The sequence below is a fragment of the Perissodus microlepis genome, chromosome 5, assembly GCF_051167445.1.
Source record: "Perissodus microlepis isolate ML-2025 ecotype Zambia chromosome 5, ASM5116744v1, whole genome shotgun sequence".
Taxonomy (NCBI): domain Eukaryota; kingdom Metazoa; phylum Chordata; class Actinopteri; order Cichliformes; family Cichlidae; genus Perissodus; species Perissodus microlepis.
In genome coordinates, this window is record NC_140465.1 from 1,641,921 (window position 1) to 1,658,252 (window position 16,332).

The 16,332-nt window shown below is 42.0% G+C and overlaps 1 protein-coding gene across 2 annotated transcripts in view; it reads right to left on the reverse strand.

Moving 5' to 3' along the window:
- Window positions 1–11,351: 11,351 nt before the first annotated feature.
- sypl2a (synaptophysin-like 2a) overlaps window positions 11,352–16,332 on the reverse strand; it is a 39,631-nt gene continuing 34,650 nt past the window's right edge. For both annotated transcript variants that reach the window (XM_084927337.1, XM_084927336.1), the window contains one exon: window positions 11,352–13,112. In XM_084927337.1, coding sequence (XP_084783463.1) covers window positions 12,987–13,112 — 126 coding nt within the window. In that variant the 3' untranslated portion in view covers window positions 11,352–12,986. The remainder of the gene's footprint in view (window positions 13,113–16,332) is intronic.

Here is a 16,332-nt window from a genome sequence, read left to right on the forward strand (position 1 = left end):
AAGCAGAGTGAGTTGGGGGGGGGCTTTATTTTTCCAGTTTAGAAGTATAAGGCGTCTTGCAGGCAATCTTATAAAAGTCAAAGCACGAATTTGTTTATTATTTAAGTATTTAACTGTAGCTACACCAAAAAGTGCCATTACTGGGTCTGGGGGGAGCTGTTTTTTAAAAATATCAGACAAAGTTTTAAATATTTTAGACCAGTAGGTGGCGATGTTGGGGCATGTCCAAAACATATGTGACAACGAGGCAGAATTCTGGCCACATCGATCACATCTTGAGTCAGCCCCTGGAAACATCCTTGAAACCTTCGATTTAGACAGATGGAGCCTATGCAGGACCTTAAATTGTAGTAGTCCGTGCCTGCAGCAGACAGAAGTGGAGTGAACCAGTTCTTGTGCCTTAGTCCATTGATCTTCAGTGATGTTAGTACCCAGTTCTTCACTCCAAGCATTTCTCAAGTGGTCCAGTGTAGTTGTACTGTCTATTTGCAAAAGTTGGTTGTAGATCCTAGAAACAGCTCCTTTCTTTAGCGGGTTCATCAGGAACAGATCATCTACGAGTGCCCAGTGGAGAGAGTGGACAGCTTCAAATACCTCGGAGTTCACATCACGCAGGACCTGTCATGGTCCTGTCACATCAACACCGTGGTGAAAAAGGCCCGTCAGCGTCTCTACCACCTCAGACGCTTGAGAGACTTCCAACTGCCCTCCAAGGTGCTCAGGAACTTGTACTCGTGCACCATAGAGAGCATCCTGACGGGAAACATCTTAACCTGGTTCGGGAACAGCACCATGCAGGACAGACGAGCTCTACAGAGGGTTGTGCGGTCAGCTGAGCGCACCATCCGCTCCGAGCTCCCTGACCTGCACTCAATCTACAGCAGGCGGTGCTGGACCAAGGCCAGGAAGATCGTGAAGGACCTCAGCCATCCCAACAACGGACTGTTCTCTCTGTTGAGGTCAGGAAAGCGATTCCGCTCCCTGAAGACCAACACAGAGAGACTGAGGAGGAGCTTCTTCCCGCAGGCGATACGGTCTCTCAATCACACCACCACACAGTACTGACCCACACATATGGTTCTTACACACACACTGGACATTCTGGACATTGTTTTTCACTTCATCACTTAAATCACTTTAAGCATATTTGCACTGCACAAGACAATGTGGCTTGCACAACACTGGTCACTATATTCTTCATTTCCAGTTAATACTTGTACAGCTGCTGTTATTGTGTGTATATATTTATTTATTTATTTATATTTCTTCATACATTCTTATATAGTTCTATACTGTGTATTGTGTATTTTGTTGTACAGTTATTTTATTTTCAACTTTAATTTATATATTTTATCTTATTCTTTCCCAGTTAAATTTACCCTTCATTCCAATTTGTGTTGTACAGTTATTTCATTTTTAACCTTAATTTTTTTTTTCTCATATTTTATTCCTTCCTAGTTAAATTTACCCTTTTTAATTTTTCATATTTATTTCCTATCTTATTCATAGCCTTTTCCTTTTTTTCTTTAGGTCACGAGCAGTTGTCTAAGCATTTCACTGCATATCGTACTGTGTATGACTGTGTACGTGACAAATAAAATTTGAATTTGAATTTGAAACTAGCTTTTGTGGTTCATTGGGAAAGGATGGAAACGTTTCTTTAATAAAATGACGTATTTGTAAATACTTGAAAAATTCTCTGTTTTCTATGGAAATTTATTTTGCTGAAGTTGTTGAAACGAAGGAAAGAGATTGTCAATAAACAGATCCTTGATTGTGTGTATCCCTTTGGAAGTCCATAGCTGGAATGTTGATCCTGAGAACAATGTGTATGCTTGATTATGAATTAATGGTGTAAAGATTGAACATTGACGCCAATGAAAATGCCTTCTAATTTGAGACCAAATTTTTACATTTATGCTTACCCAGATCTGAGTTTGAATGAACCAAAGATTTAAGAGTATTAGAGAAAAAAGTCAAACTTTCCATCCGTTCCCAATCAGGTCTATGTTCCCCGCCCCAGAATGACATACAACGTATGTTACAGGCCCAATAATAAAACTGAAAACAAGGCAACCCCATTCCTCCTGTAATCTTGGGTCTTTGGAGAAATATCTTTTTCATTCTGGGTGTCTTCTTGTTCCAGATAAACTGAGAAATTAACTGGTCTATTTTCTTGAAAAAAGTTTTTGTGATCAATATTGGGATACATTGAAACAAAAATAAAAATTTGGGTAAAGTGCTCATCCTAATGATATATATTCGGCCAGCAAGCGAGATGGGCAGTTTGGACAGTCTTTCCAAGTTCTGTTCAGTTTGATGGTATAAATTAATAAAATTATGTTTGAAAAGGCCAGAGAATTCACGGGTTACATTTATTATACAACTATTATTTATTCCAAGATATTTGAAAGTATTTGAGATGGTAAAAGGAAACGAAGTCAATGTAGCACTGTCTAACTTTTCTAAAGAACTGATAGGAAACAATATGCTTTTTGTTAGGTTGATTTTGTATCCAGAAATTTTCCCAAATTCAGTTAAAACTGTCATAATTTTTGGCAATGATTTAGTAGGGTCAGTGATATATAGCAACAAATCATTCGCATAGACAGACACCTTATGTTCTGCACCAGATCTCCTTATTCCTTTATAATCCTTTGTAGAGCGTAATTGAATGGCGAGAGGTTCTATGACAAGTGCAAATAGCAATGGGGACAGAGGGCACCCTTGTCTTGTAGAGCGGTGGAGGAGGAAAGGACTAGAAGTTATATTATTTGTGTTAACCGAGGCCTGAGGTTTTGTGTAAAGCAGCTTAACAAGGGAAATATAATTAGTGCCTATGCCAAACTTTGACAGGGTCGAGAAGAGGAAACCCACTCGACCCTGTCAAAGGCCTTCTCTGCATCTAGTGAGAGTAGTACTTCAGATTGATCAGAAGTATTATGTGTATATATAACATTAAACAGCCTTCTAATATTAAAAGATAACTGTCTATTTTTTACAAATCCTGTTTGGTCCTCCGACACAACTGTTGGGAGAACCATCTCTAATCGCATAGCCAGAATTTTTGCCAATATTTTATTATCTACGTTCAATAGACTTATTGGTCTGTACGAACCAGGCTTCAAAGGATCCTTACCAGGCTTGTGGATTAGAGAGATAGTGCTATCATACATGGTTGAAGGTAAGCATCCTTTAGTTAAAGCTTCGTTATATACCTCCAAAAGAACGGGCGAAATCTGTTCGCTAAAGGTTTTGTAAAATCCAGCACTATACCCATCTGGACCGGGGCTTTTTGAGCACTGCATACTTTGAATAGCCTGATTGATCTCCCTTAATGTTATTGGTTGTTCTAACAATAGTTTGTTCTATACTGATAGATGGGACTTGAATAGAATCGAAAAAACTTTGGATTATGTCTGGATCTTAAGTCTGAAGAGTAAAGTGTTTTGTAATATTATTGGAATACATCATTAATTCTCTTTGGGTCAGTTGTTATTTGCCCTGCACTAGTTCTTATTTCTGTAATCAGTCTTGATGCTGCAACTTCTTTAATTTGCCTTGCTAGTACCTGTTTTTTCCCCGTGTTCATAGTACTTCTGTCGAAGTTGTGTCATTTGTATAAAGCAATTTAAGTTCTGTCTGCAATGAGACCTTCTTTTTATAAAGTTTGGATGAAGGAGAGATGGCATATTCCTGATCTGTTTCTAAAAGTTCCATTGTTATGTTTCTTAATTCAGATCAAACTGAGGTTATTGTACTCGGCCCTGAAAATCTTAGAAATATGGTATCTAACCAGATTCATACTCTGGATGGCATTACCTTGGCCTCCAGTAACGCTGTGAGGAACCTTGGAGTCATTTTTGACCAGGACATGTCCTTCAACGCACATATTAAACAAATATGTAAGACTGCTTTCTTCCATTTGCGCAACATCTCTAAAATTAGAAATATCCTGTCTCAGAGTGACGCTGAAAAACTAGTTCATGCATTTATTACTTCCAGGCTGGACGACTGTAATTCATTATTATCAGGAAGTCCTAAAAACTCACTGAAAAGCCTTCAGCTAATCCAAAATGCTGCAGCAAGAGTCCTGACAGGGACTAGAAGGAGAGAGCATATTTCTCCTGTTTTGGCTTCCCTTCATTGGCTTCCTGTTAAATCCAGAATTGAATTCAAAATCCTGCTCCTCACATACAAGGTCTTAAATAATCAGGCCCCATCTTATCTTAATGACCTTGTAGTACCATATCACCCTATTAGAGCACTTCGCTCTCGCTCTGCAGGCCTACTTGTTGTTCCTAGAGTATTTAAAATGGGAGGCAGAGCCTTCAGTTTTCAGGCCCCTCTTCTGTGGAACCAGCTTCCAGTTTGGATTCAGGAGACAGACACTATCTCTACTTTCAAGATTAGGCTTCAAACTTTCCTTTTTGCTAAAGCATATAGTTAGGGCTGGACCAGGTGACCCTGAATCCTCCCTTAGTTATGCTGCAATAGACGTAGGCTGCCGGGGGATTCCCATGATGCATTGAGTTTTTCCTTTCCAGTCACCTTTCTCACTCACTATGTATTAATAGACCTCTCTGCATTGAATCATATCTGTTATTAACCTCTGTCTCTCTTCCACAGCATGTCTTTTATCCTGTCTTCCTTCTCTCACCCCAACCGGTCGCAGCAGATGGCCCCGCCCCTCCCTGAGCCTGGTTCTGCCGGAGGTTTCTTCCTGTTAAAAGGGAGTTTTTCCTTCCCACTGTCGCCAAAGTGCTTGCTCATAGGGGGTCATATGATTGTTGGGTTTTTCTCTGTATCTATGAAGCGCCTTGAGGCGACTTTTGTTGTGATTTGGCGCTATATAAATAAAATTGAATTGAATTGAATTGAATTGAATGTTTGACTCTCTTTCCTATAACTACTCAATGAGATAATTTGGCCTCTCAAGTAGGCTTTTAATGTGTCCCATAATGTGGATGTCGTAACTTCAAGTGTGTCATTTATTGAAATAAATAGCTTGATTTGATCCTTTATTTCATTTACTAAAATATTATCTAACAGCAAACCATTATTAAATCTCCATTTTGGTGCAGTAGGTCTATCTCCTATTGCTAGTTGTAGCAATACTGGACTATGGTCAGATAAAACTATTGCCTTATAGTCACAACTTTGGGTCTGTGTAAGAAATCTGTGATCTATTAAGAAAAAGTCTATTCTAGAATAAGTATGATGAACAGAGGAGAACTATGAAAATTGCTTAGAGTTGGGGCAAATAGCTCTAAATGGATCTGTCAGTTTATATGTCTTCATAAATTCCTGGATAGTTTTCACAGATTTTGATTTAGATGCTGATCTTTGTGATGATCTGTCAAGACTAGGATCCAAAACGAAATTAAAATCGCCGCCAATTATCAGTTTATGGGCATCTATATTAGGTAAAGAGGATATAAATGATTTAATACAGCCTGCATCATCAACATTAGGGGCGTAAATATTTGCTAGTGTAACCTGATTGTTATAAAGTTTCCCTGTAACTATGATATAACGTCCACGAGGGTCTGATAGTACTTTTGACGCTATGAAGGGGATCCCTTTTTTGATAATAATGGCTGCACCTCTATTCTTAGCTGTGAAGTTAGAATGAAACACCTGCCCGATCCATCCTCCACGTAGCTTCTGATGATCCTGATTTCTCAAATGGGTTTCCTGCAAGTATCCTATATCTGTCCCCAGTTTTTAAGGTGTGCTAGAATGTTGCCCCGCTTAACAGCACCATTGAGTCCTTTACAATTCCATGACACAAAATTTACTAGGTTTTTATAATTATCAATAACCATTATTTAACTTGTAAATAAAGATTTGCAACCCAATGAAACCCTTTCCCCCTCCTTTTTAATAAAATGGCCTCCAAACAAAATACAAACAAAAGTGCAGGTGAGAACCCAAACAAAAACCCCACTGAAACAGTCCCTGCCTCCTCTCTGCTCCTCCCTGACCACAGCGCTCCATCAGAACTTGGACACAGAGGGGACTCCATACAACAAAAGTATTTAAGTCTCAGCTCAGAGAGAGATATGAACATCTGACTTACCACTGAGCTCCTAAAGAATTATATTATTCATATCCAGTTTAATTTTGATCAATTTTGATAAAGTACACTCACAGTAATAATAATATCAATAATAATAATAAAATTAATAAATAAAAGGGAAAAAAAGTAGTTCAGGCTCTGCCATTGACCTTAATCCTTGTTATAATGGTTTACATACAAGGAGAGATTACATTGGTAAGAGAATAAACATCATCTTGTAACTTCAATTACCTTAATATTAATCAATTTAAATATTAACTATGAATTTACCTGCAAACACATATTAATTCATTCTCCTTCTATAAACTTATTCATTCTCTCAAAACAGAACAAAGAAAGGAAGATGTAAGAATATCCTCAGCAGCATAATAACATATTTCACCTGAATAAGAGTTTATCACCTCAGTCAGTGAGTGTGACCATCCAGTAATGTCTTTCTCGATCAGCTGCCAGCGCCTCCTATTCAGTTTCATCTTCTGATGTGATCAGCTTGTTGGACAAGATAAATTTCTCCGCCGCTTGCGCATCGGTAAACGTGTATCTGGAGCCGTTTGCCGTAATCACCAATTTGGCTGGATAATACAGGCTGTGTTGGATGCCAGCGCTGCGGAGTTTCTGCTTCAGTTGATTGAAGGTTGCTCGCATCCGCCCAACCTCAGGACTTATGTCGGGGAAAATATAAACTGGAGACCCGTCGAAGTGTAAGTTTCCTTTATTACGAGACAGTCTCAGGATCTTCTCCTTGTCTGTGAAGTAGTGCAATCGGATAATAATGGGCCTCGGTCGTTCCCCGCTGCGTGGTTTGGGGATAAGGCTTCTGTGAGCTCGATCAATAACAACAGGGGAGTCAAAGTTGTCTGCTCCGAGGACCTCCGCCAGAAACTTTGCGGCAAAATCGGTGATGTTATTCGCTTCCGCGCCTTCTGCAACACCAACTATTCTGATATTCTGTCTGCGACTTCTATCTTCTAAGTCAGGCCATGTTTCTCTTTAGCTGAAAAACTACACCAGGTAACCTGCAGTGTGGGAAACGTGTTTTCCGACGATGTTTGCTACCCTACAATCCATCCTGCTCTGTAGTAAAATCAGCGACATCTGACCGTCCAGCTGCTCCCATTGAAATGTATACAGCCTGTTTAAAATCTAAAAGTTAACATTGTCCGCAGCCTGCTGTTGTTACCACTGTCCTGTTTGAAATGGATACTAACTGACTGGATGCCCATTAACCTTATAACTCCTGTTGTGCGTGTGTGTGTTTGTTTACAGAGAGTCAGCCAGGTTCATAATGGATATAAGAAAGTTTTTTCCAAAAAAAGGAGCCACATTCAGGTAAAAGTGTAAAATCAAAAGACCTGTGAATCAGGAATAAGGTTGCATCAGCGTTTCAATGTTTATATCTTTTAATAGATGTTCGTGTGGTTTGGTTATTTGCCTTTTGGTTGAAAGTACACTGAGAGAGGACTTTTTCATTAGTGATCTTAATAGTATTTTTTCATATTAATGTAATTTTTCATCTAATTGAATCTATTTGTGTATGATTGTCAGTCCAAAGAGGGAGAGAGGAAAGAGGGAACGTGAGGAGAAAGTACAAGGTCAGGAAGAACCAGGTAAGGAAACAGACAGGGAACAGTGACAGGCGGAAACTGTTAAACTGGCAAAGAGAAAAAACCTGATTTTACTCACAATCTGGAATTTGTGTCCTCCCTATATTAAAGCTGCTGTACAGAATCTGCTAAACAAACTGGGTTGAAACATTTTGACCCTCTTTAACAACATTCCAACATAACATTATCATTGATCGGGGAGATTAAAATTAATGATATATTTTTATGTGGTTCAGCCACAACTCTACTGAAACCTCAGCCAGTAATAGGTAGGCCAACCTTTGGACCGTCCAGTTGTCTGTATGACTGCTGCAGTACGTACATCACATTTGCGCACTATCAGAAAGAGCCAAACAGCCCTGGTGGAGTGAGGAGCTGTAAAGAGAAGCAGATGCTCTGTTTCTAAACATGTTTTAAGCTTGTTTCAAAGATTCTGTACAGCAGCTTTAAATGTTTTCAAAAGCACACAGACACTTATCAGTGTTTCTCACACTTTTTACAGTGTGGACCACCTGATAAAATGCCAAGCTCTCCCAAGGACCACCATGAAAGCATGAAACTCATAAATCTTACAACACAAAATTAGCATCTGCAGTAAAGATTTTTTCATACATTCTACCACAGGCAAAGTTGCCTCCATTTTTTTAAATTAATATTTTGTAATAATTTATTTGTAATAATTTATTCTGTTTGGGAGTGTTTTTTATGCATCTGTATTATATTAAACACACACATTAAAAGTGAATCTCTGTCCAAAAAATGCACCCAGTTTACTTTTTACTGACTATGAGCATCATTCATTATTCTCCCAGTAATTAAGGTTAGGATGTGTATTTTTCTATTCCAATCCATTCTTCTTTGGCAGCATTTTAATAACCTTTATCAGATTTGATGGTTTTGTTACAGACTTTTCAAAAAAGTGTTTTGCTTTTCTTTCACAAATGTGGGATTAAATTGTGTTAAAATGTGCAAAACAGTGATGTCATGTTTTGAGAAGAGGACCCAGGCACAGAGAGACTTGATGAATTTAAGAATCTTATGATTCAATAAAGAAATTTGCAGACTTGCACAGAGATGGTAAATTTTTGATGACTGATAACGGAGACGAAGACAGCAGACGATGAGGACAGGGAGGAGCAGGGGTTTAAATGCACCAAGGAGACAGTCAGAGGGAACTCGGGACAACATTTAAGGATGCAGGGACTGACAGAGACAGGTTTATCTTGCCTGGCTGGGCAGCTCTCTGGGTGCTCAGCACCCCCAAAGCTCTGATCCTAGAATCGCCCCTGGGTTGTACACGTTGTCATTAACGTGGCTTCACTCCACATCAGCCGCTTTGCTCGCTAAAACACCGGTGTCGGCACATAAGGACGCTGCCATAGCCTGTCAACGTTGATTAGCTGCATATATACGAATGTGAATCGCGTGATTGGCTGGACTGTGGGATAAGGTGGCATCGTTCTGATCCCATACAGGAGCAGCCAGTCACTCACTGACTAACACTGCAGGACAGAGTTGTTGAAGTATTCATGTTAACTGCAGGTTAGATTTTTTCTGCGCGCAGAGAGCGTGGCAGCAGGGAACATGGTGGTGACAGAGTGGGAGGTCCACACTCTGCAACAGTCTGCCTGCTAATATCAGATCTGCACTCGAACGTTTGAAATCATTACTAACGACACGTTTTTATGGTCTGGCTTTTAGCACGCGTTGACATAAACATTTCGGTTTTAACAGCCTTAGTTGTTGTTGTTTTCTATATTTTACTGCATCGTTGTGCTTTTTTTTATTATAGTGGCCTTTTACATTGACAAGCACGTTGTGCAGCATGGCCTGTTGTGCTATATAAATACACTTGACCTTGAATGTGTGAGTGGCAGCACTGGTCTGGTCCGGCTGGGAGCGCACACGGCTTCTGCTGTGCTCGTCCAACACTCACAGGAGTCTAATAACACAGAGCTGGCAGACTACAACTATAATAAGATTCTGGACCCTTCTAGGGTCTACACTGGAAGTTCAAAGTGGTCTTCAGGGAATGGTATGACTCCTCCTGTGCATCTCCACCGTTTCTGTTTTCCCTGTCTCTCCGTCTGTGGTGACCTACTTTACAGAGACGGGATCCTCCTGGGAGCTCAGATTCTCCTGGACACACCTGAATCAATCTGACAATCAGCTGTCTGCCATTTAAGCTGGTCCTGACGGTCAGTTAGTCACCGCTGAGTTGTCTCCCTCCTCCTCAGACCTCAGTATAAGAAGCCCTGACTGTGGGACTGATCCTTAAACGGCTCCATCCACCGGCTCACTCTGCTGTCAGCAGTTGTTGAGGCGGCTGAGGCTTTTTAACATCTGTCCCACAATAGGATTTTCTATGAGTCTGCTGTAGCCAGTGCCATCTTCTATGCTGTTGCATGCTGGGACAGCAGGTTAAGAGTTGTGCATGAACTGATGCACAAGACCAGTAACGTAGTGGGGACGGCGCTGGACTCCCCTAGGGTGGAGTCTGAGAGGCGGATGTTGTCCAAGATAAAGACAATGCTGGACAACACCTCTCACCCACTCCATGACGTGCTGGCCAGTCACAGGAGCTCACTCAGTGGGGGACTGAGATTACCCATGATGCACCACTGAACGAGACAGGAAATCGTGCCTGCCCGTGGATATCGCTGCACCACTCCTCCACTGAATGCACTGTAAACGCTGATCATGACACCCTCTAATACCTGCACATCCTCTGCAGAGGAAATAAAGTACAGTTTGATAAGAGGGGCACCTCAATGCCAGCACACATACTTAGCACTGTAATAGACATACTTGTGTAATATACGGGGATGTTTACTGTTCTTACTGTGACGGCGGGATTTCCTCTGGGATTAACAGAGTGGAGCTTCTGCAGCAGCACAGGCTGCTTGGAGGATCTTTTAATAGAATTTACAGGTGGCGTCAACACCTGAAATACAAACGTGGATACGAACAGACAACATCACGAAGCACCGGGAAGCCCTGAACTCACTGAAGCACAGACCAGACGATGAGCAAAGAGGTGCTAAAATATGAGTAACCAAAGCAGGCAGAAGTACCTCCGCTTATAGCCACCTGCTGACAAACACTATGACGACCTCTGAGCCAACTGGAGGCCACAAAAAAAGCTTTTTGTTTGTGAAAGAATCATTAGAAAGACAGGATGTTTCTAATCTTAGACATAGTGCAAAAATGGAACAAAGCAGTCCTATATAGTGCTGTCATATGCACACGACCTACTCTGAGGTTCCTTACACTGTTACAGGCTGGTCGTTGCACACTGTGCCTAGGCCTGGTTTGTCTGGCTCCATTTGGTGCATCACTGCTTCTGTGCCCGATTCAGTGGTTTAAGGAAGTGAATCATGGGTCAGATCTTTGGTGAACCAGTCTGTGACATACTGGGAGTCATGGAAGCAGCGAGGATGTTCTGCCTGTTCCTAAATCAAAAACAAAGACACTAATGTGTTATTGTTTCAGCAGCGCATGAGCAACTCTAGCCCTAGGTCCCAAACACAAGTTATAATAATCATGCACCTGCACATAAGCACAGGGAGGCAGGGCCTCACAGCACAGGCCTCACCAGCCTATTAAAAGAGTGTGTGGTTCACTATTCTATATTTTTATTCATTATGTTGACAAATGGCCAGAAGCAGAGCGCTGCACATGTTTATTGATCAAACAGACACAAACAGCAGCTCAGTATCAGGGAGAAATGCTGTCACACGTTACAGAGAAGCTGTCAGTTTAGCTCTGAGTGCAGAGCTGATGAAGGAGTTTGTTTCAAGCTTACACAGATTCTGTCCATCACATGGTGCCAAACAGGACTGTGCTGAGGAATCAACCTTTTCACATGGCAGCTTGATTGGACCATCGCTGCTGGAGGCCAGAGTGAGCATCTGACAGGTACCATGTTTCCAAGAGTCCAAAAACCTCCGTTTGATCGGAAGTTAGAAGCAGAAAGTTAGAGTCCATCCAGGTGTACCTGACTGGTGTGTTATCTGACCTCACAGATACATAAAGCTGAATATCATCTGCACAGGAATGAAACCGTACGCTACGCCTTCAAACGTGCAGCTCAGCACTGTTCCAGCTCGACTCCACCACCCACCAGTGTGTGTGGACTTCATGTTCTCACTGTGTTTGTGTGGGTTATTACCAGGTACTGCACCTTCCTTCCACAGTCAGGTGGAGTTAGTGGGGTTAGGCTGCAAATGTTTTGCGTCTCTGTGTGTTAACCCTGCGTCATATTTGCAATCAGTCCATGGGCCTCTCGCCCTGTGGTAGCTCAGAGGCTCCACCCTCCATGACCCAGATAAGAAGAAGAAGAAGAGGAAGAATGAATGGATGTCTGAGTGAGCTGATGCTGCCACAGGGGAAAAGAACTGGTCCCAGCAGTGCACCTCAGTGTGTGACGAGGACTCCCGCTGTCAGGAACAAATGAAACTGCCGCACTGCGCTTAATTCATGCTGCAATCGCTCTAATAGGACATTATGGTCGACAGCATGGAACGCTGCACTGAGGTCTAGCAGGACGAGCACAGAGATGAGTCCACTGTCAGAGGAGATCATTTGTAAGCTTCACTAAAGCTGTTCCTGTGCTGTGATGAGCTCTGAAACCTGACTGAGACTCTTCAGATAAGCAGATGATCTGTTAGCTGTTTGACAACTACTCTCTCCACACTGTTTGATATGAAAGGAAGTTTTAATGAAATAAGTTAATAAGATATGTGAGCCAGTGTTTCACTAATGTGAGCTCACCCCAATGATACGAATGAATGAGACCCAACGTATTTCAGTCACGGCTTTTTCTCCTTTTGCATAAACACAAATTCAGCATCAACAACACAAACAGTGTAATCAGTGCGCTGTAATTACACTGCTGCTGCACAATGAAAAATCAGAGCCAAACACAAATAATGTTACTAGTGTTACATGGAGACATTTAAAGTACAGTGTAGTATAATAGTACTGCAATGAAACAGGAAGCAAACACAGTGTGTCCTGAAAAGCTCCTGGAGTCAGAGTGTAACCAGCCTGTAGTGTTACAAGCCTTCACAAACACAGCAGCATGCAACAGGAGCTGGAGTGCTGACTCTCCAGAGCCAGAACAGGGGCCCTGCTGGGAGCTGCCACCTGTGAATGTGAGCTGAGGGTTCTGACACGTTAAAGCTGGAGGGGGCTGCTAAAGACCAGTGTTTCACTGGGGGGATTTCTCTACATCAGTGTGGGACATCAAGCTTTTCTTTAAGGGTGCATGGCTGTGCTGGGGAACCCTAACTACACGATTAGGGTCCCGGGGCTCCGCCTTCCTCCGTGGTGGTGGGGGGGGCAGGAACCTTGTGGAACGGAGTCTCCTTGTAAATGAACCAGCAGTTACCTGCCCACAGGATCAGGTTCAAAAAGCCCAAAATCTGCAGAAACACATGAAAACACAAGTGATGAGATTAAAATGTAAAACATGACAAAAAGTAGACAGAAAAATAATTCTGCCACATTTCAAAAGAGCCGTGAGCTAAACTGTTACCTTAAATCAAAGATGAGCGAGTGCTCCGCTGGCCTCGGTACAGCTCAGTAACTACACCTTCAGCGAACTCATTCACACAATATGTAAAGAAAACGTGTCATTGTTTGGACTCCGTTAACTTCTGCTGCATCCTAGTCCTATACAGAGGTCCAACTGTACTTTGAATGGTTTAAACATAACACGTGAAATACTTCTTTACTCGAGTAAGTGAAAAAGTCCAAAGTAGCTTGTTTGAAGACGTTTCTATCAGCAAAGCCAGCTGAACCTTTATATCGATATAGTAAACTGAGATTAGTGCAGGGGAATATAAGCTGTTTCAGTTTCACTGACAGTGAACGGACTGAGGTGTCGCGTAGAACACGAGCAAAGGAAAACAGGGAGCCTGCTTTCTGTAGCCCACATGTAGAAGCTGACTTTACATTTAAAGCTGAACAGCTGTGATCAGCTGACCCTGCTGTGATCAGCTGACCCTGCTGTGATCAGCTGACCCTGCTGTGATCAGCTGACCCTGCTGCTCTGAGGTTTACTGATCTTTGTCTACGTACACAACTTTATTTAAACAAAGACGCAAACACGTTTCAGGAGTTCTCCTGGTTGGCTGAGCTAACAGCACAGCAGCTGACATGAAGCTGGATCATGAGCATCATGTCTCCATATTCTGTGCTACCCTTTATGTAACCCAACTATAGCAGCACAGCTTTACTGTGGTCAGCTTTATGTCCCACAAAGTATTTCAATAAGAGAAAGGCTGCTGGATGTTTCCCACGATGAAAGAAACAGAAGTTCATATAGAGATGTGACCTTTAGCAGGTGCATGGTTCCTGTTCTCAGCTATCACATTCACCTCTGCATCAAACGTCGCTTCGTTCTGACTTAGTTCAGTCACAAGCCGCCATGCTTTCCCACCCGCTGATGACACCAGCCTTTTACAGCTGGGGGCCAAACAAACAAACATGAGGACTCTCCCGGTGTAGGACTGAGATACAACCTCTCTTCTTCCTGTTCTGTCCCATCTGTCTGAGCTTTTCCATCTCTGAGTGAACTTCACACAGTTTGTGCGTTTGCTGTTAATTGTTGAACATATTAAAGTTATATTTGATATGACCGGCCACGTAAAAACAAGTTGCTGCCTTTACACGCTCTCACCTTCTGCAGGGCTCGATGAAGCACCACGAACACGACTTATGAACCTCTGCATTCATTTGAAAAACAACAACCATGGACCCAGTTTGGCCCGATTCCTCTCGCTGTACATGATTACACCACTGGGACTGCCTGTGTGTTACTGCTTAGGCTCACTGGGAAACTGGTGAACACTCCCTGTTCTAGAAGCTCTTACAGCTGACATCTACGGTGGCCCCTAGAGACAAAGCACGTGCGAACTCCAAAACACAACGGAAGTGCTCCAGGACGCTAGGGGCAGTGTTGAGCTTTTGTTAGCTAGTAACTACACAAGCCAGGAAGTACCAATGACCGGATTTGGGCTGAATCCCAATTCAGGGTCTGCAGCCTTAAAGGCCGCATTTTAAGGCCGATTACGTCACAGCGACACGACGAAGGCTGTCCCGATTCAAAGGCTGCTCCAAATGCGGCCCTCAAATGCTCCTTAATTTCCCTGAATTTAAAGGATGGGTCGGTGTAGCCTTCATGGTCCAACATATCCCAGACTTCATAGCGCGGCGGTGGTGTGGATAATTTTGTCCAAAAAAATGGTGGAAGCGGAGCCGCCGAAGAGTAAACTTTCAGAAGTAAGTACTGAATATTATGTCACTTGCATGAATGTTTTTATAATGAGGAACATTAAAAATTTACTGTTGGCCACATGTCGGCAAAGTTATGTGACATTAGTGACGTTTGTACTTTCAGCTTTTACTTGCTTTTAAAGTCTTTAAAATATAATAATACAATAGTCGACTTTAATCTGACAGAGAATGTGATGATTTTGTGGATAATTAAAGTCAGTCATATATCCACAAACACAACAAGCTGAAAGTCAGTGATGCTGCTCGGTTTGCAGTCCTGAATATCACGGCACAAGCAGGATTCACTGCACTGTTAATGTTAGCTGTGTTATATTGCTGCCTCTGTTCGGTGGTGTCGAGCCAAACGGACTTTAACGTGTGTTTGAACGAGCTGACGGTTCACTCGTTAAGCTGAAAGAAAGATGCTTTAATCACAGCAGTCACACATGTGTCCACTGGACCATCTGGAACTCTTCTTGTTTACACTCGTAATAACACAAACACTAAACCCTGCTTCTCTGCTGCTGTTGTGTAGCAGTGTGTACACCTGAGACTGTCACCTGTCTGTCTGTCCTGCACTCTCTCTCTGTTTCTTTCTCTCTGATTGTGGAATAAAAGTATGAACATGTGTTTATAAGTTACACTTGTGTTTGGATCCTGCAGCTTATCACACATTTGATTTCCACGTGTGACGACTGCAAGTGTCCAGAGTGAGGACAGACTGAGGGACCCACTGCTGCACATCATCTGTGAGGCTTTGCACCCCTGATGATCCACCAGGACAAACTCAGCAGTGTGTGAGGAAGAGGAGGAGGAAGAGCCAGCAGCAGCTGACAGATGGAGAGAATAGACAGACTGTTCCCTGTTTGTGAAGGACTGCTAGGAAAGTTTAACATAACTGTCTGTCCTGAATCAGTCTTATTAGGTAATGTTCAAATAATGTGATCATCCAGTGTTTTCAGTGTGGGAGAAAGTACTCAGGGCCTTCAGGTTACACACTATGAAAGGCAGCAACAAGGTTAATGTTCAGAAACCTAAAGTCTGTATCAGCAGCAGAATGGAGCTAAAAATAAATGTTGGTTTCAGTTCTATGAAGCTTTGAGTATTTTGGATCAGTAGCTGCTGTGTTTGTTGCATCATATTGCTGTAATTGTTTATATGCTTTATATATTCTGAGCTAAGTTGATCTATAGTGTTACATCATATTCTATAAGGATGTTATGTGTTTGTAGACTTTCTGCCCAGTTTGACCCATTTAGCAGAAGTCAGCCTGTTTAAGGCTCTGATATCTATTCTGTATGACTTAAAGCAGTTATGACATGGTCTGATTTTCTCCCCCAATAAAGGAATATTTCATATATCAGT